General features: G+C 36.9%; 1 protein-coding gene across 2 annotated transcripts in view; it reads right to left on the minus strand.

The window, feature by feature from the left end:
• Positions 1 to 23,095, minus strand: part of UNC80 (unc-80 homolog, NALCN channel complex subunit) — a 218,586-nt gene extending 195,491 nt beyond the window's left edge. For both annotated transcript variants that reach the window (XM_027873743.1, XM_027873742.1), the window contains exons 1-7: positions 23,004 to 23,095; positions 21,977 to 22,025; positions 18,791 to 18,947; positions 16,052 to 16,353; positions 9,146 to 9,269; positions 8,339 to 8,412; positions 4,567 to 4,706 (exon numbers count right to left, since the gene is read on the minus strand). In XM_027873743.1, coding sequence (XP_027729544.1) covers positions 4,567 to 4,706; positions 8,339 to 8,412; positions 9,146 to 9,269; positions 16,052 to 16,353; positions 18,791 to 18,947; positions 21,977 to 22,025; positions 23,004 to 23,095 — 938 coding nt within the window. The remainder of the gene's footprint in view (positions 1 to 4,566; positions 4,707 to 8,338; positions 8,413 to 9,145; positions 9,270 to 16,051; positions 16,354 to 18,790; positions 18,948 to 21,976; positions 22,026 to 23,003) is intronic.
• Positions 23,096 to 24,422: the final 1,327 nt, after the last annotated feature.

Below are 24,422 nucleotides of genomic sequence, written 5' to 3' on the forward strand. Positions count from 1 at the left end.
ACAACTCATGAAAATTAAATTAAAAGCAATTATTCAGAGCTATTTTGCCCAACTACATGACAATAAAAGTGACAATCTAAATGACATGGATGAATATTTACAAAAATACACATTACCCAGATTAACAGAAGAAGAAATAGAATATTTCAACAATACTTATCTTAGAAAATGAAAATGAGCATGATATAAATGAGCTCCCTAAGGGGAAAAAAACCCCCCAGGACCTCATGGACTTACAAGTGAAGTCTACCAAACATTTAAAGAACAATTAATTCCAGTATTATATAAACCATTTGCAAAAGTAGGTAAAGAAGGAATCCTACCAAATTCCTTCTATGACACAAATATGGTTTTTGTTTTTGTTTTTTTTTAGTGAGGCAATTGGGGTTAAGTGACTTGCCCAGAGTCACACAGCTAGGAAGTATTATGTGTCTGAGGCCAGATTTGAACTCAGGTCCTCCTGACTCCAGGGCTGGTGCTCTATCCACTGTGCCACCTAGCTGCCCCACAAATATGGTTTTATACCTAAGCCAGAGAGAGCAAAAATAAAGAAATAATACTATAGGCCAATCTCCCTAATGAATATTAATGAAAAAATTTTAAATAAAATAATAGGAAGGAGATTACAGTAATCTATCACAAAGACCATACCTTATGACCAGGTGGGATTTATACCAGGAATACATGGTTGGTTCAATATTAGGAAAACTATTAGCACAATTGACCATATCAGTAACATAAACAACAACAATGAAACATATGATTACATCAATAGATACAGAAAAAGTTTTTGACAAAATTTAATATCCATTCCTATTAAAACATTAGAAAGCATAGGAATAAATGGAACTTTTCTTAAAATGATAAGCAGCATCTCTCTAAAACCAAGAGCAAACATTATCTGTATTGGGGATAAATTAGGAGCATTTCCAACAAGATTAGGGCCAAAGCAGGAAAACCCATTATCACCACTACTTTTCAATATTGTACTAGAAATGCTAGCTATAGCAATAAGACAAAAAAAAGAAACTGAAAGAATTTCTCATAGGCGATGAGGAAACAAAACTCTCACTTTTTGTAGATGATATGATGGCATACTTAAAGAAACTTAGAGCCAACTAAAAGACTATTCAAAATAACTAACAATTTTAGCAAAGTTGCAAGATATAGAATAAACCCACAAATCATCAACATTTCTATATATTACCAATAAAACCCAGCAGGAAGAGATAGAAAGAGAGATTACATGTAAAATAACTGCAGACAATATAAAATACTTGGGAGACTACCTGCTAAACAAACCCAGGAACGACATGAACACAATTATAAAACACTTTTCACATGAACAGAGACAAATATAAACAATATTAATTGTTCATGGGTAGGCCAATCTAGTGCAATAAAAATAACAATACAACCTAAATTAATTTACTTATTCAGTACCATACCAATCAGACTATCAAAGAATTATTTTGTAGAGCTGAAAAGAAAATAATAAAATTCATCTGGAAAAACAAAAGGTCAAGAGGAAACATTGAGGAAGCTATCAAGGTTCTTAAGATAACACAAATTAGGATTGATTGAAGAAACTGGGAAATGTTTCAACTGAAGAGAAGATGGGGGCGGGGGGAAGGGACCTAATAGTTTGCCTTCAAGTATTTGAAGGACTATCAAGTGGAAAAGGGAATGCTTTATTTTGCATAGCTTCAAAGGGAAGAAACAACAAGAACAGGTGGATGGTGTGAGAAAAAGAATTTAGATTTGATGTTAGAAAAAACTTCCTAATAATCTGGTCTATCTAAAAGGAATGGACATGGCTTTGGGAGGTACTGGGTTCTCCTCTCACTGGAGGTCCTCAAACAATGACGATTTACGGGGTATACTATAGCAGAGATTCTTTTTCAGGTAATTTGAATGAAGTGGCCCCTGAAGTCCTTTCTAGTTCCTAGATTTGATTATCTATGCCTGGGATTCTGTGATCACATTGGGTAAATTGTGTAATGCTTTCAATGGTCCCAAATTGCTCACTGCTAAACGACCTATCTGTTTAACAGGCAGCTAGCCTGTTGCTATCTACTGTTGTATCCACTGTTGTTGGCGCAGTGGATAGAGTGCAGAGCCTGGTGTCAGAAAGACCTGAGTTCTAATTTCAATGCAGACACAACCTTTGCTTCAATTCCCTCATCTATAAAATGGGTGCTAATAATAGCAAATGTTGTAAAGATCAAATGAGATATTATTTGTAAAAAGCACTTAGCACATAGTAAATGCTATATAAATGTTAACTAATTATTATTATTACTATTATTTTGTCATGCAGGCATTTGTACACCAGCAATCATCAAAACCTCACAGGTGCTTAATAAATGCTTATTCCCTTCCCTTTAACACCCTTCTTCTCTTGGTGATTCTATATGGCTTCATGGAACACTATCATTTTGAAAAAATGCAAATTTTATGAATAACCCAAAGATCAATGGAAGGACCCATTGTGATAAACTTCAGTTTTGTCCAAAATGGATTAAGGGGGAGAAGTATCAAGAAGAATGTCTTGACGATGTATTGCAAGAAAAGTAGATGAAGTACACGGAACATGACCAAAGGTTAACATACAGACAGCCCAAGTACTACTTTCATTTTCATGAAACAGTAAAAGAACAAAAGGAAGGGTTCTGGCTCATTGGTTAGCTCCTGTATTAAGTATTTGTGTTAAGATATGGACAAGAATTGCCCAGGCTGCAAGAGTGTGATTTGTTGGGCATTATGGTACTGGGAATAGAAACAGTCTCTGGCCTCAGAGTATTTATACTTTAATAGGAGAAAAGATATGTACCTAAGTAATTGAAATAAAAGTGCATTTGTTAGATCAAACAGGTAGAGGTAGTTAGGTGGTGCAGTGGACAGAGTGTCAGACCTGGAGTCAGGAAGACCTGAGTTCCAATCTGACCTCAGATACTTATTAGCTGTATGACCCTGGACAAGTCACTTAACCTTTGTTTGCCTCAGTTTCCTCATCTATAAAATGGATAATAATAGTACCTACTTTCTAGAATTGCTGTGAGGATCAAATGAGATGATATTTGAAAAGTGCTTAGCACAATACTTGGCACATAGTGCTATGTCAATGTTAACTAATTATTGTTATTATTATTATTGTTTTGTCATGGGGGCATTTGTACACCAGCATTCATCAAACATTTATCAATCTCTTTTTATGAGTCAGTCATTGGGGATAAAAAGAAAAGCAAAAATAGTCCCTGTCTTCAAGAAAGGCATTCTAATGGTAGAGAAAACATGTAAACCACTATGTACCTACAAGATATAAACAAGGTAGATGGATCATGCAATAATTTTGAAAGGAAGGCTCAAGTCATCCTTGCACTGGGGACATGCTAATCTTCGCTAAATGATTCTAATTATTATATACATATTACTGGAATGGTGTTCGTCCTTCATTCTTGAAGAGGACCAATGGAATCATGAGGATGATGTCTTGACTAGAAAGTGAATGTGAACTGGGTTTAAATGAGGCAGAGCTGCACAGGGCAAATTCATTGACTATTAGGAGTTCTTTGCCCATTGTTAATTTGAAATACAGCACAAGCAGATTCTTTGAGGTGTAATGGCATACCTCTGACCTCTTCTATTCAGTCATCATGTTCTAATCTGAATTACCACTTATCTACATGCCTTTTCTCATAAAAGACAGTAAATTATTTGAGAGTAGGACTGTGTCATTTTTCATCTTTGGTTTTCCAATACTAGCAAAGGGCTCTGTACATAGAAGGTGATTAATATCAGGTGAATTAAATTGAAACATAAAATAATACTAATTTCAGAACCCGCTGTTTCAGACAGGTGCTTGATAAATGTTCACTGAAAAAAATGAATGTATTAGCTAAGCAAATTAGTTTCATAAACAATATTATAAAGAAAATATTTAAATTCTATAAAAGAACAGTCTCAAGCAGTTTAAAAGTACCTATTTATGCATAATTGGTATAATAAAGTCATTTTTAACTGTTGCACTAGGCAACCTTTTTTTAAGTCTCATGTGAAGTCTTTTTATTTAACTGAAAATAATAAAACTGTATTTCTTTAAGAATATTCTCCAAGTGGAACTTTGCACTAAATCAGACATTTCTCCCAATTCACCCAAATAAATGAGGTTTTGTTATATATAAATATGGAACCTAAAGGGCAGAGTTGTGAAATTTTGAGGGATTTACTCATTTAGTCAGATAATTCACGTGTATTTACTGATTTTATTTTACTAGGAAAGAAAAAATATACAGTAAACAATTTTTTATAAGTTGAGGCAAAAGATGTATGTATCAAAGTATTCATTGTTTGTGATATATACATACATATATTCTATATACACACAAATGTATTATCTATCCATTTATACTTTGAATGACACATATTATTTTATATATAAACATACACACATGTGTTTATATATACATACGTATATGTGTGTATATAAACATGTACATAGATGTACACATGTATACATATGTGTACACACACACACATGAAATTTTCAACATCAAAATTCCTTACCTTGAATGTGCAGGGCCTCTGTCTAGGGATGCTTGTGAGGATACACTTCCATCAAAGGAATTTCCCCGATGGCAGCCAGAAATGGTGGCCCTGGGTGAGACGGAATCTGACTGGAATGATTCACCCACTACCTGCAGACCCTTGGGGGTTGGAGAAACCAATAGGAATTAATTGTTTCCATATTTATCTTCTAGTATTATCTAGTATTTAACATACATGGAATCTTTATATTTGTTAAGTATTTTTTTTAATTGATCACACAGTACATGTACAAATTTAGAACATCCAGTTCTTCATATTCCCCATCTGTTGCATATTATAAGCTAGGATGGATATTCAGCCACTAACCATGTTTGTCCAAGGGTTTTCTTTTCCTTTTTTAAAAATAAATTTCAGTTTGATGTTTTTCAACAAAAATCCTTTCAAAATAAATTCTTGTGACTATCTCATTTTATACAATTTTTAAAACAATTATACAATTTTATACAAATTTTTCCCCTGTATCCCTCACTTTCCCCCTCCTAGATAACTGTCTTTTATAAGGCAAGATTATTTAAAAGAAAAAAGAAAAAGAGGTAAAGAAAAATCAGCAAATCTAATCAATACATTAAAAAACAATTCTGGCATAAATGCAATGTCCAAAGGTCTTCTGTTGGAACTTCTCCAAGTATGTGCCAAGATGATACAGTACTTGGAAGATAAGAGCAATCCCCAAACAATTAATCAAATAATGATCCAGTGAATTATATAAAGAGAAGATGCTGAAAATAGACATGGGATGCATTAGAGCAATACTGACTAAAGCAGGAGCTGCACATTAACTTTGCAAGACAAGGTTCCCTCTGTTGAGTCATTCATCAAAGGTAAGACCCAATTCATCTTTCTGGTTGGATATTTAACCTTTACCATCATGGTTAATTGCACATTCATCAGTCTTCTCACAGATAAGGTTATTTCAACAACCTGAGATCTCAATCTCATGGGCTTTGGTGATAAGACTCACTGACAATAATGATAACTGACTCTAGTTCATTGGTATTCGAACTGGTTCCTTCTGGATATGGGCAACATTTTCCTTTGATAGGAGAGCTTTGCATTTTGACCATGACATCCCTGGGACTTTTCTTTTCAATTTCTTTCAGAAGGTAACATTTTGCCTTCTTCTAAATAATTTAGACAGTTTTCATTTCTGATTTATTTTAATATAGTGTCCAGGTCTTTTTTTTTTTAATTATGGCTTTCATGGAGTCTAATAATTCTTAAACTATCTCTCTTTAGTCTGTTTTTTAAGTCTGATGTTTTGATATAAGATAGCTTACATTTTCTTCTATTATTTCAATCTTTGGATTTCATTTTAATATTTCTTGCTATTGCCTAGAGTCACTCTTTTGTTAGATCTATTCTCAATTTCAAGAATTCTACTCCTTGGGTAAGATTTACCAGTTTCTTCTCTAAGCTATTTATTCCCTTTCCAATTCTTTTCTCCAGAGATTTCTACTTCATTTAAAAAAATTTCTTCCTTCATTTCTTCTAGATATTCTTAGTCCTTGTGGAAAATGCATCTTTACCTTGCAGGAGTATGCTAGTACATATTTAACCAGCTCTCCACCCCACCCCCCACCAATGTTCATATAACACATTTTAAAGTTTAGTCTGCATTATATTAACCTTTTCTCCATCTCTTTCTTAAATCTAGAGAGTCAACAAAACAATAAATCAAACTGATTTATATAGCATTTGCCAATTTCTAACGTGCAAATGCTCACACTGAACATTTAAAAATCTGCTTTTGCAAACCAGTTTGAGCTGGCTCCAGCATTGCCTTGCCTTTGAATGTATCTGCAGTAGTTACAGAGTTACTCTATATTTTGGGTGATCTCTATTTTTGTATTGATTGGTATGTTCTTTGGTGTGTTCTCATCTCTCCTCAATTGGAGCTTTGTGCCAGGAACTGACTCTGCTCCCTGCTGTGCTCTTGGTGGTCAGCCCTACTTCATATTCCTGGGTTGCTTGGGTTCCTGCACAGACCATCACTTCTTGGGTCACCCCTCTTCCCCAGATCTTTGAGGGTCAGAATGCTGGATATTCAGGGTCCTCTTCAACATCTCAGGAGAGTGTTAGGACTTCAGATATCCTGGGCCTGGGCTGTCCTTATCTGAGGGCTATCATGCAACACTGACTGCTAGCCAATGTCACTGTTTGAGAAGTCTAAGGGTCCCACCCAGGAACTTTCTCAGGTTAGCCTTGTTCTTCTGCTGTCTCCAGACACAGAGCCTTGTAGGCTACGTATGAGGGCTGGTTTGGTGGTGACCCTCCCTCCTATTGCCCTTTGGTTTCTGGCTAATTTTTGTACAGTTCAGAGATGAAAGAAATCCCCTACTGTACTTTATGATTAGATTTTTTAAAAAAAATCATTATTTGGTCTGGTGTGAACTTCAGGACTTTTTTGGACTCAGAATGTGGGAGCCAGGTGGTCTGCCTCCAGTTCAGGTAGCCTTCTTGGCCAGAAATCCTCCTTGAATAGCTTTCAAGGCCTTCTATAACTTTACCCCATTGTACCTAATCCAATCACGTTTTTCACAATTCCCCAATTCATACCTTCCACCCTACTAAGGCTGTCTTCCCTGTCCTTGGATCCCTTTTTTCCCCTTGTCTAAAATGTTCTTCCATCTCTATTCCATTTACACAAAATCTCCTCATTCTTCAAGGCCCAATGCACTTCTCATTCCCTCCATGGTACCTTCCTAACATATATTAATCTCATTGTTTTCCTTATCTAAATAGAAATTCAGACTTAACATTTAATTACCTATTGGCTATAGCTAGTATATATATTGGTTAGACCTTGAGTCCCCAAGACTATAAACTACCGGAAGATAGATTAGACTACCTTATACTATTTTTCTATGTCCCTTCATAATATCTAGCATAATGTTGAGTACATAGTAGGTCCTTAAAATTGATTGAGTGAATGGATAAAGAAGATAATGGAGCATTTTAAGAGGAGAACTTCTAGGGATATGCAAGGTATTACTTTTATAATCATCATCATTACTTCAATAATTCACAATTCAATTCACATCATCATTACTTCAACAATTCAAGAAAATACAGTGTCCTCAGTGTAAGCATTCCCTCTGCCAAAGGTTCTGGAATCAGAAAACTTGGATTCAGGGCTTGCTTCTGACATTTACTACCTATATGAATTGGGGCGAGTTACTTCAGCTTCTTGACCTCAGTTTCTTCCTCTGTAGAATAAAGAGAACTGACAAGATAACCTTTGAAGTCATAGGATCAGAGATTTAGAGGAGGAAACAAACTTAGAGACCATCAAGTCCCAGACACTCATTTTAAAGAATAAGAAACTGAGGTACAGAGAATTTAAGTGACGCGGTATTTGAGGCAGGATTTGGACCCAGGTCTTCTAACCAGTATACCATCATTCCTTTCAAAATTTATGCCAAAATTTGCGAATGAACCAGGGAGCTTCAAGCCCTTTTCAGTTCTAGATCTATGATCTTGTGATCCTTTCTTCCCCTAGAAAGTGATCTTCATGAGTGTCTATGGATCAAAAATTAATCACCTATAGATGAAGAGATGATAAGCTTTCTAAGCTTGAGTAGGCCAGGCCTTGGATGACAGGCACCTATGCTATTGCTAAGCTTGTACTTGAAGCCTTTCTAACTTGGTTAGGACCTTCCCCATTTGTGTCCTGCTGGCATTGGAGAGGGATTTGGTGGAAAAATCATCAAAATTGTAATAATAAACTTACCTCTGAGTGACCTGTGCCCTGATTTGGTGACTCACAGGCCTGACTCTGATTGTTGATTGGAGAACTTCTCTTGGCTACAAGGATGAAAAGAATTCCCCAGCGGGGTTGAAGTGGGGATTTAGATAGCCTTTGTTTCATTTCAACAGCAAAAACAAAAGAATATGATATATTATGCAAAAATGTTTCTGAAGAAATTACAAAGATATTTTCCTGAACACATGTTCGGAGGTCATCTAAATGTCCAGTTTTAAAATTTATTTCAGAATTTCCACTGTTTGCTACTATTTGTTTTATCAGCAATTCAGCAGTTTAATTTTCTAACAAGAAGAGACTATTAACACTAAAAAGTTCACTCCCATTTGAGATAAGCCTCAGTTTTACCATTATCTGAGGATAAGGGGTAACATGAGTGCCTTGCAAATAACAGGTACTTGTTGGATTGAATTCAATGATGAATCATCAGGAAGGGCAAACACAAAGAAAGATGCTAGCTTATCAAAGTTATAAAACAAGTCAAAACAGTGTATTACCACTATGGATCAAAATTTAGCATTACTTTCTTCGTGTAAACACATTTGCTAAGCTTTGTATCACTACTAAGTGTCCTTAATAAATATTTATTGATTGATAGATGCTGCATAAGATTGCAAAAGTCGTCTATCAGAAAGAACTGCCTTTTTAATGGCCTCTTCATTAAGAGAAAATCATCCTACCATCCTCATGCTTACATGAGAAAGAAGCAAAGAAGCAAAGATTCCTAAGAGATTTTTTTTTCACTCCACCTCATTGGGACTCTAAACTACTTACCTGTAATGATGTTCCGGATAGGTTTCACCAGAGCTGTAAAGGCAGAGACCTCAGGCTGTCTGTGCTCCCACATTGGCTGCCAAATAACAAGACCACTGGCCAACCGGAAAGTCAGGTCAGATTCCTGATGGGAAAGAAAAGCAAGATACTTCAACTAGATCTTAAGAAGTGGACAAAGGGCTACTCATATCAGGGTTGAATTAACTAAAAATGTCATGCAGTAAAAAGAGTAAGAACATGGTAGGGTAACCAGCCTAGCTGAAGCAGAGATACCCTGTGGGAGAGACAGGAGGTAGTATATGCCAGGAAAGTAAAACATTCATTACCACAACTTAGATTATCATCTCTCCTCAAACCCTGATGGAGATATGGAGATATTCCACCATCTTGAGACCAAGAGTCTTGGAAATAGCAGCGCTCCCTAAACAATCATACCTGCTTCCAATCTAGCCTGGCACACAGTAGGCACTTAATAAATTCTTATTGATTGATTGACAAATAATTGTGGGGAAGAGGTTCATTTTTCTCATTACCAGCAGTGTGACCAACTGCTGCCAATAGGCAGAAAGGCACAGGGCATCTGGGAGTGGCAACACTCCCCTCCACCCAGATCACAGCTTGCCCTCCCAGCTATCATCTGGTGAAACAACTCCTATTGAAAATGGGGTGGGGGGAACAGTCATCCCCACCAACTGTCAACTAACATAGGCCAGGTAATCTGGTTTAGCCAAAGCAGTAAGACACCTTGAGGGCCAGACAGGAGGTAACATGTGTCAGGCAAGTCAAACTACCCCCACCTCAAACCCTGATGGAGACAGTTCAGCAAAGAGCCTTGGGAATAGCGATGCTTCTAGCCCAGTGCCTTTAGCTGAATTCCTGAGAAGGAAGCCTGGGAAGATGTGGCTGCATAACTGCTCTTACAGGTACTGGAGGCATAGCTACTGAAAATATGAAAAAGAAAGTTCTTGCCACCAAAGTGCTTGGCACTGTCAAATGGTTCAACATCTGAAACTGGCATTTTATCTGGGAACACGGCATTAAAGGATACATTAATATTTGTTTTGCCACTGTAACAAAGGACCATGAGACTTTCCCATTTGATTTGTAGCTGAAAAGCTCCATTTGTGTTCTCTCCCTACTAGAATGCAAACTCTGAGGACAAGGACTGTCTTACTTTTCTGTTTGTATCCCTAGCACTTAGAATGGTGCTTTGCACACACTAAGCACTTAATACATGCTTCATTCATTCATTCATGATGTCAGAAGACCTAATTATTCTTATCCCCATCTAGATACACTATTCCATGAGGCCAATAACCATATTCATTGATTTTGTTATCTCCTCTAGCCTTAGACACAGTGTTCTTATCCATAGAAGGTGCTCACTAAATATTTATGAGATAATTAAATGAATTGGTGGTAGGTGGAATGTTGCCATTTTACTGACTCTCATAGGCTAAGTGAGAATTCTAACCTGTTGCCCATGTGTCCTTTACCACTTACAATACTTGCATCAATAATATCATATACCCTGGAAGAAATACAATCATCTTTCCCATCCTAGTTGGCTTTCAGTCCATTTTCAGGAAAGCTAAAACAGGTGCATGAAATGCTAAATGCTATTAGAAATTATTGGGTGAGAGGAGGAAGTGAAAGAAACTTCTGGAAAAGCTATATTTTTACTCTCCACCTCCAGATATAGAGTAGGAGTGAACATTGAAACATGGACATGGGTAATTTGGAAATTTATTTTGTTTGACTATACATATTGGTAATGGGTTTTGTTCTTCTTGCTTTCTAAATAGGGAAGGGAAGGGATAATGCCAGGGAGAGAATTAGAATTGGAAATGAAATGAAAATGAATTTTTAAAAAGTATATGTTTTTTATTTCCTAATTTTTAGATTTTTTTTTAAAAGGGTGACTGATTTGTGTGTATAAGTATTTTAAAAGAAAAAATTCCAAGTGGTAAGTAAGCATACCTCTTAGTTATTTTTTAAGGTTGAAGGGTGGGTAAGCAGTGGGAGGGAGGAGGACAGGCTTGCTTTAGAAATGTTGTTTACTAAGGATTATTTTGTGATGTCAGACAAGCTGACAGACCAAAAGCTTTTTTTTTTTTAAATTGGATTTTTGTGTCTGGGGAATTTTTCATTACTCACTGTCAATTTTTTTGGTTTATATTTCTGTTTTTTAAGAAAAATGGGGAGAGAATTCAGAACTTAAAATTTTAAAAAATGTCAAAAATAAATAAATAAATGTATTTAAAAAGAAAAAGAAAGTAGAGGTTTTTATTTTATAATCCTGAAAGATAGAGGCAGAAATGTGAAAACTTAATAAATGAAAAAAAACCCCAAAACAAAACCTTGCTTTAAATCTCTTCTTCAAAGTCTTTCCAACTCATCCTCACCAGCTATTGTTACTCATACCCCAGATACCATGGTTTGCCCTCATTCTCTCTCACTTGGACTATTGCAATAATCTCTTCATTCATGTCCCTGTCCCCTGTGCATCTCTCCAATCCATCTTCCACACAGCTGCCAAAATGAGTCCTAAAGCTTGGATTTGGCCATCCCCCTTCTCTGCTCAAGAAGCTTTTCTGATTGATTACACATTACTGTCCCTCACACACTCGATGCTCCAGTCAAAGTTGGCTGTTCTGTTCTCTGCACACAGCATTCCATCTTTAGTCACTGTCATTGCTCAGCTGCCCTTCATACCTAGAATGCTCATCTTTTTTGCCGCCACTTCTTGCAACCCCATCTCTTCTCAAGGCTCTGTTCAAGTAGTTCTTCCTTCCAAGGGCCTTTCTGCATTCTCTTCATCATCCATCTCCCTGCCTCTAATCATTGTGTATTTAAGTGGATATCTCACATTTACTCAACTGTGAACGTTATATCTCCCTTTCTCTAATAAAATGTAAACTTTTATGGAACAAGAACAATTTCACTTTTATACTTGTATATTCAGAAGTTATAATAGGACCTAATCAATCCACTTTTACCTAGATTACTGCCAGAGCCTCCTACTTGGTCTCCCTGACTTCAATCTCTTTCATTATATCTCCATATACCAGTCAAATTGATATTACTAAAGTATAGGTCTGACCTGGTCATAAGCTGCTCAGTTACCCTCTGAGCTGTTGATGAGGAACCCCAAACCATTTTGCCTGCTTCAGGGACTATTGATGGAAAAATGGAGCCTGTGGAAAGGCAGGAATGGAAATGATAAGTTGTTTTTTTTCTGTCCTTTATTTTCAAAGAGGACCAAAGACATATCAGAGTGACATCTTAACTCATGCATGGACTGGATTTAAGTGAGGTAGAATTGTACAACATTGTCAGCTTCAGTCTCTCTTCCAGAGCCATCAAAGGTCAGTGGCAAGACAGAAGTCAAGATGACTGAAGATGGCTTAGGATACAGTAGATAGCCTTGGCATCTTCGATGTCTGATCAAGCTCTATGCACTCCACAGTGCCCACTTCAGACACCTTCATAGCTGTTGAAACAAATTGTTCTCATCTGTCCATTCTGTTAGGGGAAGTCTTCACATGCTTGGGGTAGATTCTCCCCTAACTCACTGACAGGTTTGTGGCCTATCAGTTGCCCTCAACCTGGTTTAGCCTGTCTGATGAGATAGTTTACTGGTGTGCAGCCATTGCACATGGCACAGTTTCTTGGAGTCACAGGTGAGAGTTGAGTGCCAGGTAGACACCAAAGGTGGTTAAGCAGCCCTGAAAAGGGCTCAGCAAGCCCTCACACCAGAGGTGCTAGTCCTCCTTGAATACCCTATACACCCCAAATGGTTAGGAGGGGTCAGAAAAAGGTCGCAAATCCTTAGGGTGTGCTTATATTGTGTTCCATCTTGGGCTCATGTTTTCAGTATTTGTGGCATAGGGCTCATTGTTGTAGATAATACAACACTTCAATAAGAGATAATGAAAATACCTTTCCACAGTTTTCAGATGAAGAAATCAAAGTCATATGAAGAAATGCTCTAAATCACTATTGATTAGAGAAATTCAAATTAAAACAACTCTGAGGTACCAATTCACACCTATCAGATTGGCTAATATGACAGAAAAGGAAAATGATAAATGTTGGAGAGGATGTGGGAAAATTGGGACAGTAATGCACTGTAGGTGGAGTTGTGAAATGATTCAACCATTCTGGAGAGTAATTTGGAACTATGTCCAAAGGGCAATCAAACTGTGTATACTCTGATCCAGCAATACCACTACTAGGTCTATATCCTGAAGAGATCATAAAAAAAAGGGAAAAGGACCTACATGTTAAAAAATATTTGTAGCAGATCTTTCTGTGGTGGCAAAGAATTAGAAACTGAGGAGATGCCCATCAATTGGGGAATGGCTGAACAAGTTATGATATATGGTTGTAATGGAATATTATTGTATCGTAAGAAATGATGAGCATACTGATTTCAGAAAAACCTGGTAAGACGTACGTGAAGTGAGCAGAACCAGGAGAACATTGTACACAGTAATAGCAACATTGTGTGATGATCAACAATGAATGACAGTTCTTCTCAGCAATACATAGATCTAAGACAATTCCAAAGGACTCATGATGAAAAATGCTATCCACATCCAGAGAAAGAACTGATGGAGTCTGAATGCACATTGAAGCATACCATTTTTACTTTCTTTCTTTTTCCTCATGGTTCTTTTTTTCTTGGCCTATTTCTTCTTTCACAACACAATTAATATGGAAATGTTTTACGTGATTGAACAGATATAACCTATATCAAATTGCTTACCATCTTAGGGAAAGGGTGGGCAAGGGTGGGAGGGAGGTCATTTGGAACTCTAAAATTTTTAAAAATGAATGTTAAAAATTGTCTTTACATATAATTGGAAAAATACTATGAAAAAACTTTAAATGAGACAAAAAATGCTTTCTCTCCAGATTGGACTGGAATGGATAGTACCAAAATGAACCTTCCTGATCCTGTGCCAAAGGATATTAAAAGCCTTTAATGCCCAAAATTAGCTTTAAGGATGAGAAATGATAGCAATTATACTACTGCAAAGTTTGCAAAGATATTTAAAGATATTAACTAGTTTGATTTGATCTTCACAACAGCCACCATCCTCTGAAGAAGGTCTTTTTATTATCTCCATTTTATAGGGATAAAAAAACCAAGGCATGAGGAAATTAAAGATTTGCCTAGGGTCACATAACTATTAAGTGTCTCTGCAGAATTTGAACTCCAGTCTTCCTAAATCCAAGTCCAAGACTTATCAACCATATGACAAAATTTTTCACCTGAAAGAGAAGAAGGGCTGGGGTTGCTTTTCAGCAGTGTTCAATCCCATGGGGAAAGAGTGGTACAGAGCAATGAGAGCAATGAATTGGGTGAAAACACACGCATAAAGTCAAAAAGTCTATGGATAGGTCTTGTGTAATACAGACTTAAGCAGACACAGAACAAGAGATTTAAATGGAGAAAACAAATGTATTGACTGCTTTCTGCTAATCACAATGGAGGACTTAGTTTTTATCACCCTCTGAGTTTCTAACATCCTCTTCCTTACCTCCACATAATAAAGTGACTGTAGGTGCTTGGATAGCTCTATGCGACACTATCAATTGTTATAATTGCATAAGGTTTTTCTCCACTAACCCTCATCTACAACTCTGTTTTCTTTTGAGGGTTGTCAATCCTACCCTCCATAATTGGGTATTTGATTTGTATCTACATACAATTAAGTCCTTTAATATCAGAAGTTGTCTCTAACAACAGATAGAGTGTCCTTGGCTTACAGTGTCAATTGTCCAGGGTCAAACAGCTAGTATGTGCCAGAGGTAGTACTTGAACCAAAGTCTCTCTGAATCTGAAGCCAATGCCTTCTTTACCATGATGTCTTTTATGTTCTTCTCTTAAGATGATAAAATTACTTATCACTGGGGGCAGTTAGGTGGTACAGTGGATAGAGTGCCAGTCCTGGAGTCAGGAGGAACTGAGTGCAAATCGGGCCTTAGACACTAGCCATGCGACCCTGGCAAGTCATTTACCATTGTTTGCCTCAGTTTCCTCATCTGTAAAATGAGCTGAAGAAGGAACTGGCAAACTATTCCAAGATCTTTGCCAAGAAAACCTCAAAAGGGGTCACAAAGATTTGGATATGACTGAAAAATTATCTGTCTATTAATTCGAAGGACAGGTGTGAATATATATTTTATTTTCCTCTCAAGTCTTTGGGGGTCATTATTAGGCTCAGAATTTGTGGGGTATTTTTTGTTTTAGTTTTAGTTTTTTTTTATTTTTAGCATAACTATAGCTTTTACACGACCCCTATAATGGAATGTTAGTGCCAGAAGTGGCTTTTGATCATACAGTGCTACATTGGGAAGGGGCCTTACAACATATAATGTTAGACTACAGGACATGTACTATATAGGATCATCATAAGTATAGGCTTCTCATTTTGTAGAAAAATTTCCAAGTCCTCTTATCTACTAATACCTCCCTTGTAAGCCTATCAAAAAATTGGTTTCTACCACTAGCAATCTATTCTTTTAAACTAAACATCACTCTCTCTCTGGGTCCTGTTTACAGAATCTCACAGACTTTGAGAGTTCAAGGGGACATAAGCAGCCATCTAGTCCAACACATAAAAAAAAGCAATCATGTTGATTACTTCTGAGACATAGTCATCCAAACTCTGTTCTATAAGGATGGGGGAACTGACCACCTTGAGACAGTCCATTCCATTTTTTTCCCCCAGTTCTCATAGTTTATAATTTTTTTTAACAATCAAATAGCACTTGAATTTAAAAGTCATTTTCTGCCTATGCATTGATCTCCAAAATGATTATACCAAGACTTGGTCTTGCTTAGGTGGAAAGATGAGTTAAAGTGGTTTTTACTCCCTATAGACATTTCCTTACCTTGATCCGGTGAACCAGAGGAGCAAATAGGAACACAAAGAGTTCTACTGTAGCCATGGAGTTCTGGAAGAATTTCCTATGGCTATTCTCTTCTTCTTCATGGGAGCTGCTTCGCCGAGGGTGCACTGGTGATCCCTGGTTTTCAACTTGATGGATGAAGGCACTGCTGCCACCACCCCAGCTGGAGCCTCTGTCACCTGCTCCAAATCGATCACTGTTGCAATCCTGGGGGGCCTCAAGCAGCATCCAGTGCAGGGTGTGAAGGAGCTTGGTTTCTGCAACACCTAGTTTATCCTGATGACCTGGATGAAAAATATTTACCAGTGACATCTTTTGATGAAGAGTAGTGATTTTGTGAACTAAACAATCAGTTTAAATGTAGGGACTGTGAGACTTCTTCTACTAGTTTACTAGGTGATGGAAAATGCACTCCATGTTATAGCTTCCCCTCCTTTCTATGTGTAGTAATAATAAAATTCAAGTGAATGCAATGTAACAACTTGTTAAGGGTTTATTGGCTTTAAATGAATAAAAGCTACCAAAAGCTATGGTTAACAATAATACCATAAAGCAGTGGTTCTTAGCCCAAGGTTCATGAACTTGTTTTTTTAAAATACTTTGATAACTATATTTCAACATAATTCATTTTTTTGTAATCACATGTATTTTATTTTATGCATTTAAAAACATTATTCTGAGAAGAGATCCATAAGGGATGCCAAAGTGTTCCATGACACAAAAATGTTAAAAATACTTACCTTAAAAGGTTTTCTTTTTGTTTAAATTCATGTAGATAGTAGAAACATATTACAAACCTTTTTCAGTAAAATTGAAAATGTTAATAAATGTTTTTCTCTAAAACTCTTCCAAAAACCTTGGAAAAGTCCCTTGAAAAACAAGCCTTTTCTTAGGGAAATGGATTAAGGATGGTACCAAACTTTTTAACAAAAAATAATTCTAGTCTGGTTTATATCATATCCTTCCCCACCCCTGAAGTAATCTGGATACTGACTCATTTAAGTTCAATCTCCTTTACTGGTTCACTAGAAATGATTAGTGAGCTAACACTCACACATCCCCATAGAGAAAGAATTAAGATTTCAGTGTAAGAGAGGTCTCTTTGTGTAATCCCAGAGGTAAGAGAGGTGGTCTAGGAGGAATGGGGTAGTGGTTTGGTTACTAGATAATTCTATAATCTTAACTTGGACTGCATTTTAACATATCTTTTCTTTCTTCAGGATTTCTATAAATGTTTTCTGAAATCTTTTTGGGGCAGTGTCTTCTTAAAGGATTGGAGTGTGGTGGGAAAGGATATGTTAGTTTGGACATTCTCTCTCTCTCTCTCTCTCTCTCTCTCTCTCTCTCTCTCTCCTCCCTCCCTGCTAGAAATGGCTTGGAGACAGACTAAAGTCAATGAAATAAAATTGTTTCCAACATACTTGAGCCTAATTGTAGGGTACAGTATTAATATTAATATGTTTTCTTTCACAAATGAAAAAGGGCCTCAATATTTAAATGACTACTATGGTGAAATCTTCTGTAAAATGAATAACTACTCTATAATTTATCTGAATTAACCTTTCAATTTCAGATATGGAATCTGCTCAAAGTAGATAATAATTGTAATCTCTTTTTCAAAATTTTTCAAGTATAAGGCAAACTATGTTGCTGCTATACCATTAAAATACAACTTCATTTTTAATTATCTACAAGAATCAAAGAGACATTGAACTTTAGAGGTATCTTTTTCCATTTTACTTTAGTAATTTTCAAAGGTAATTAAATATTTCCTAAACGTCAGATAATTAGAGGTCAGTTCAAAATTATTAGATTTCAGTTTTGAGTGTTTCTCTATATGGCAGTAGCACTAGTTTCAGGTCAAAGATTTGCTGGTTCTGCAAACTGTCACTTGGGCAGTAGAGAGTACTACCAGATTTCTCCTACCATGTAATTTATATTGGTAGCCATTAAGCATGAAATCTTTCAGTCTTGCTACCACTTGGAATACAAATACACTGATGATTACCTGAAGGAATGCACAGAAAGGCATATACCAAGTATATTCTGCTAAGAAATTCTTTTTGCAATTATGTCTATTAACAGGGATAACAATATATGGTTTCATGGATTGCCCTACTGTGGTTATTTTCATTAACAAATTTAAGTAGAAAAAATATAGATTAGAAACTAACAACAAATATAATAAATGACCTTTTTTTTATAAAAAAGGTATAGTCAACATTGATTATAGTTCATTTTAAGGAACAAGTACAAAGAAAAAGAAACAATATGGCATTGTGGGTAGTGTGCTGGACTTACAGTCAAGATAACTTGGACTAAAATTGCACATCATGGGCAAATAAATCACTTAACTTCAGGCTACTCTCAAGACTTTAAGCTATAGATCAGGTGTGAAACAGGTTGGTAGAAGGAATTCCTGTAGTATCCAAATCACTGGATCTGGACCTAAAAATATAATTGTGATTCAAAGTGATGTAAATACAGTGTTAATAGCAGGACAATGACTTTAGCAGATGGACTTCTAAATCTGTAGTCACTGAAGAATGGACTAAATCCAAAGGCAAGAGTACTGTGTTGGTTATAAGAACAAAAATAAGTAGCTGCAGTCATTACAGAATGAGTTGTCATTAATTTTCTGGGAACCACCATGGGAACACATTGCTTCTCATAAGTAGGTAATAGTGGTATACACTAAATAGCACATGGTGGAGTACCAACCCAGTTTATTCCTGTTGGAGAGCAGTGTTGCAGTGCAGTGCAGAACATGAGGCAGTGCAGCCTGGACCAACTCCCATCGGGAAATACTCTGGATGGCTTCAGAAAGGGCTGGAGAGAGGCCATGGAGCTTGTTTTCGACCAGAACTCGTTCAAAGGACTACAAGATGGGGAAGAACACATAAATTATTGTACTAGACTATCTTAATGCACAATGGAGAACAGAGTCTAAGATGCCTTCTACTAATGTATTTTTATTTTTAAAATTTTAATTTAATATTTAAAAACATTTTTTAATATTCATTGTTAAAATTTTTTTGAGTTCCAAATTCACTCTCTCTCCCTCCTCTCCTGCTCTCCCCGCCCTCTATGAGAAGGCAAGCAATTTGATACACGTTATACATATGCAGTCATGGAAAACATTACCATAACAGATATTTTTAAAAGATAAAAATAATAACTTACATTTACATGACACTTCAAGTCTACAAAGCACATTAAATACATTATTGTATTTCATATTCATAATGATATAGGTAGGGCAATTATTATTATTATCTGAACCTGAGGTTCAGAGAGGAGACTTATGTGATATAGTACAAAATGCACTGGTTTGGATTCAGAGAACCTGGATTGAATTTTACTTAGCATAGATCTGTGATCCTGAGTAAGCCAGTAAAACACTCTAGGCCTCAGTTTCCTCATTGTCAAATGAGAAGACTGGACTATATGATCTCTAAGGTTCTTCTGAGCTCTAACTCCAATGATCATATAGGATTTTAGCTTTAGAGCTGGAAGTGACCTCAGAGACGATCTATTCTAACCCCTTTATCTTACAGATGACTTTCCAAAGGTCATATAGTTAGTGTAATAGATGAAATTCAAACCACAGGTCTTTTGACCCCCAGTTTTCTGGCTCTTTTCTATTAGACCATGCTATCTATGATGAAAATTCCAAGTCAAAATTTTTTCAATGTTGTCATCTTAGTGATTCCTACATCTTTGTATGCCTGCATTCAAGTTAAAACTAATCTCCTATAATTCATAAGTTTTCAGGTCTATTTCTGTAGTTTGAATGAACTACATATTATGTGTTGATGTTCATTTCTATACAATGGGTGGAAGAAGCTCGTTTGGTCTTTTCCCTTTAAATAACTTAAATGAAATAAGCTCATTCAAACATTTTTGAGTGATCCATAGGGATTGTTTAAAGTTTACAGGAGGAACCAAATGTTGTAAGAGTTCTCATGGTCAAAATTGGCATCAATGAACGTAGACTGCTTTTGTGCAGCTCTGATTTTAAACATGAATCTAATCCTGGGATCATCTACACTCTAGTATCTCAACAGTCAGAGTTGGTATTTGGTCATGATGTAGGACACATTGCCCCAAAATCTAATCTGCTTTTATATTGATGGTTTCAATTATTCTATGTACTGTTCTGGAATGTCAACAGAGTATAGCTTTTGCTAAGCATCACAGAATGAGAATGTATTATTTAACTCTTTCTGCTCCTTTCTGATTTTGTTGTAATGCTACAAGATATGTATGTAGGATTAAGTTGGGATTGGGGGTGGGGATAATTGGAATAAAAAAAAATAAAAGGCCAAATTGGTGGCTAATGCGCTACAAAGAACCAATTCACCAATTCAGTTCACATCAATACAAAGGATTTTCTTTTTTTTTTTTTAAAGACCTTGTAATCAAAGCTATTCTGTGATTCTGTGGCTCTGTTTTAGAAAAAAAGGGAGAGATCAGAGTTGTGGCCTTTTGTTTTCTCTTAACAAGCTAAATAAAGGCCTTTAGATATTGCTTGTTTTGTAGATCCAAATACTTTCAAATTCTTCAGCCTCTAAGCATCTGAAGCACTAATTAACTAAAGGATAAGTGTTTTAGGAATTTAAAAGTATAAAAGATTCAAAAGCTTGAACACACCTAAAATAATCTTTGAGAATACTTCCTACAACAAAAGTTTAAACATTTAAAATGGCCTGTACGAATTCTGGATTGTCATGTCTTTTTCATTTTGAAATAATATTCAGCTAATATGTTTTTTGTGTTGTGTTTCCAGTCTGAAAAGTTTTTTTCATGTAGATGCACATTCACCCTCCCATAATCACACCCCACCTCAGTTTGTGTGCTTTACTTTTATGCATTCATTTATTTTATATAAAGACATTTGTCAAATATGTATGCCTAATTGTAGATGGATGGGCCCAGTTAAAGCATATATTTAGGGCCATTCAAAGGTAGATGAAGAATCAATGAAATTGTAAGAGAATTCATAGTAATTAAAATGTCAAGTTACTTCCCACTTGAGCTAAGCAAAATCATAAATCAATGAACCTATGAAAAAGTAATGTATCTTTAAGAACTTTGTTTTGATAATTTTGAAAAACAAAAAAAAATTACAGAAGAAATTTCAAATTGTTTACTCCAAGCAAAAGCTAATGGATATAACAGATTTAAGTCTCTGTTGTTGTTCATTGATTGGATTAGGGCCCATCATTTACATTTTGGTGCGCCTATCTGTAAATAGACAAATTTTCATTTGCGTACTGTGACAACAGATGTGTAAAGACCTCAACTAGGCATCCCAATTTATAACTATCCTGGCTTTATGTGAACTCCATTACCATTCTACTCAGTGATCTCTATTCCTCATTTTTTCAGTCTGTAAACTGGGATGAATAGTGCTTGACTAATTTTTTATTATGGGGAGTTTGGGAGGACAACAGTGTTTATGGAAATGAAGCATTATCAAGTCTCTGGAAAATATGCATTCTCCCAAATGTAAAAGAGATACACAATAGTATAGCTATTTGTTGGAGGATATACTGATATCATTTGCTAGTAGCCAAATAAGTTCACCAACTTAGTTTTCTTGAGTGATCGTGTTGTAGAATGTATTGGACCAAATGGGCTAGATAAAAACTTCTGTCAACAACCTGAAGAATGCCTTTTAATTATTAATATTCTTTTCTGATGCTTTGTATTCTTATATATTTTCAACTTGTCATATAAATTTGATGATTCACATATAAAAACCCACAAGTTCATATTATTTTGCTTGAGTATTTCATATATGTACCTCACATGAAACTACGGCTGAAATTAATTCTATGTTTTTCTTCTATCTACCACAGCGACTATGATGGATTTTCTAGTTAAAAAGTGAAAATCACATACCACACAGGAGGCTTCATATTGCTTTCCCAGTTTGGGCCTCAAAAAAGCACTGAAAAATTAACAAATTTTCAAAAGTTGAAGCAATTACAAGCAAAGCAAAGTATTATATATATTTATATATAGTCATTAAATACCCTTTGTATTTTTATAACTATCAACATTAAAAACTTGGGATCATAGGACTCAAATGTCATGTTTAAGAACAGTAATGAATAAGCATTTATTGTCAGTTACAGTCATTGTTTTTATAGGTAAGAGTGAGATTTGTATCAGAAACGGTTATCTACTTGATTACTTCAAATTCACTACTAATACTGTTGAAAACTGAAACTGATTACACCTTCTTAGATTTGGAGTTGAACTGAAAGCCACAATTTTCAGAATCCATTTTTACATCTGGCAGCTATATATTTTAGAGGTTGCTTATTGGAAAAGGGTTTGGGCCTTTCCAAGAAAAAAAAAAGGCAATCTTTGGCTGAAAAGCTTTCCTCAAGGGCTTAAACCAGGAAGATGACAATTATGTCTAACTGAAAACAAAAATGGTAACAAGTGGTCATAACGAGCACTCTCTCAATATGAGAAACTGGACAAACAACAGGTCACTGGTCTAAAATTACAGCAGGAGGCGGAGGAAAAATCAGTACGTATAAGCACGTTTATCTCCCTTGTTCCTCCTCCCCCTCTTCCCTTTCCAGCTATCTTCCTCTATCTCCAAATAACCTCTGTGTGTATATATGCGTGTGTATATGTATACACACGCATATATAATGTATATATCCATATCTATATATTTGATAGCTTCCTGCCTGTATGTTATCAAACTTCATTAAAACAAAACAGAAAAAGGATTCCAAAGGCTCGCTTTTCTCCTCCCCTGAGAGGTGCTGCAGCAACAGCAGCAGAGCATCCCGGCCCCATCCAGAGCATCTCCAGTGGCCCAGTGAACCGGGGATGGGGGGTGGGGGGGGAGATCGGGGAGGAGGTACTCCTAGGACCGCGCACTGCGGCTTGTTTCTTTGCCCCTCACCTGGTTTGCCTCCATAGAAAGGTCTGGATGGGGAGGGGGATGCCTCGGACGCTGTCCTGCTCCTGGCCTTCGGAGCTTTTCCTCTTCACCATGATGGTGGCTCCTGTGAGCCCTATTGAGGGACCCAGCACTGCCTCCTCGGTAGCCGCCGCCGCCTCCTCTTCCTCCTCCTCCCGCTGCTCCCCCCAACTCTCATCCCCTCCTTCCCCGAGGCAGTGCCGGCTCTCTCCGCCCAGATCTCCCGTCCCTCTCCCCTTCCCCCGCCCCTCTCCGCCGGTGTAAAATGGCTGCGGGAGGAGGGGAGGATTGGAGGAACAGCGAAGGGAGGAGGGGGGAGGAAGAAGATGTCCGCCTCGCCCCCTACTCTCCCTTCCTTTGCTTTCAGCACCTCCCACTGTGGACAGCGACCCGCGTAGGGTAGTTCAGCTTGGGTTATGGGATGGCAGCGAGCAGCAACCGGTAAAGCTGCAGGTAGTTCCCACTCTCAGCATCTCCCTCCTGTCCCGCTGCGTCTTTTCCTTTAGCCTAATTTGGCCTCTTCAGCCCGCAGTAAAACTGTTTCTTTCCTACTAGCTATACTCCAAGAGTCCACTGTTTTCTGACCTCCTGACAGCAGTGACTGGAGGACAGTACCGTTTGGGAAGGAGGAGCATTTGGGAGCTGCAAAGCTGTCATTGACACTAACATCTCTCACACCTCTAGCAAGGAGATCAGGTGCACCCCTTGAGTCTCCACCTCCACCCCAAAACACACACACACACACACACACACACACACACACACACACACACACAGAGAGATTCCCTGTCCCTAAAGCTCAGCAGGAAGGGTTCATGGAAAGGAAAAAAGTGAAAACTAAGAAGAGCTTCAAGCTTGGCAGGTCAGAGAAAACTGTAAATTACTGTGATGTGAGAATTTAAAATGTCAGCAGGAAACTGACATTGCCTTCAATGTTTCTTCCTGAGAAAGACAAAACCCCCCCAAAACCAAGATGAATCAGTTGTGGGTGAAAGTTAATTGGTGCGAAGAAGAGCGCACATAATTATCTTGGGCAGCCATTTATTTTTACCGTGGTCCACTGGATACATTTGAATGACACCTTTTGCTCTTTCCCTGGCCACCCTTTCTTTCTTGGGCATCCAGAGGCAAAATGTTGGAATATCAAGGTTTCAGAATTATATGAATTTTAGGAATATTTACAACTGTAGAACAAATGTGGAAAGAAGCAAAAATACGGGTAAAAAGCAGCATCAGAAGGCTCATTGGCCTAGAAATAAAACATTAGAAATGGTGGGAGGGGGCAAGGCACCATATCATCTTCACTTATATAAGCATTTGCATATAAGCAAAATTACTGGCCCTGTAATGAATGAGGTGAATAGATACCAAGAGAACCAAACATATACTGCTTGTTGTGGA

The sequence above is a fragment of the Vombatus ursinus genome, unplaced genomic scaffold, assembly GCF_900497805.2.
Source record: "Vombatus ursinus unplaced genomic scaffold, bare-nosed wombat genome assembly UNPS02014802.1, whole genome shotgun sequence".
In the NCBI taxonomy this organism is placed as follows: domain Eukaryota; kingdom Metazoa; phylum Chordata; class Mammalia; order Diprotodontia; family Vombatidae; genus Vombatus; species Vombatus ursinus.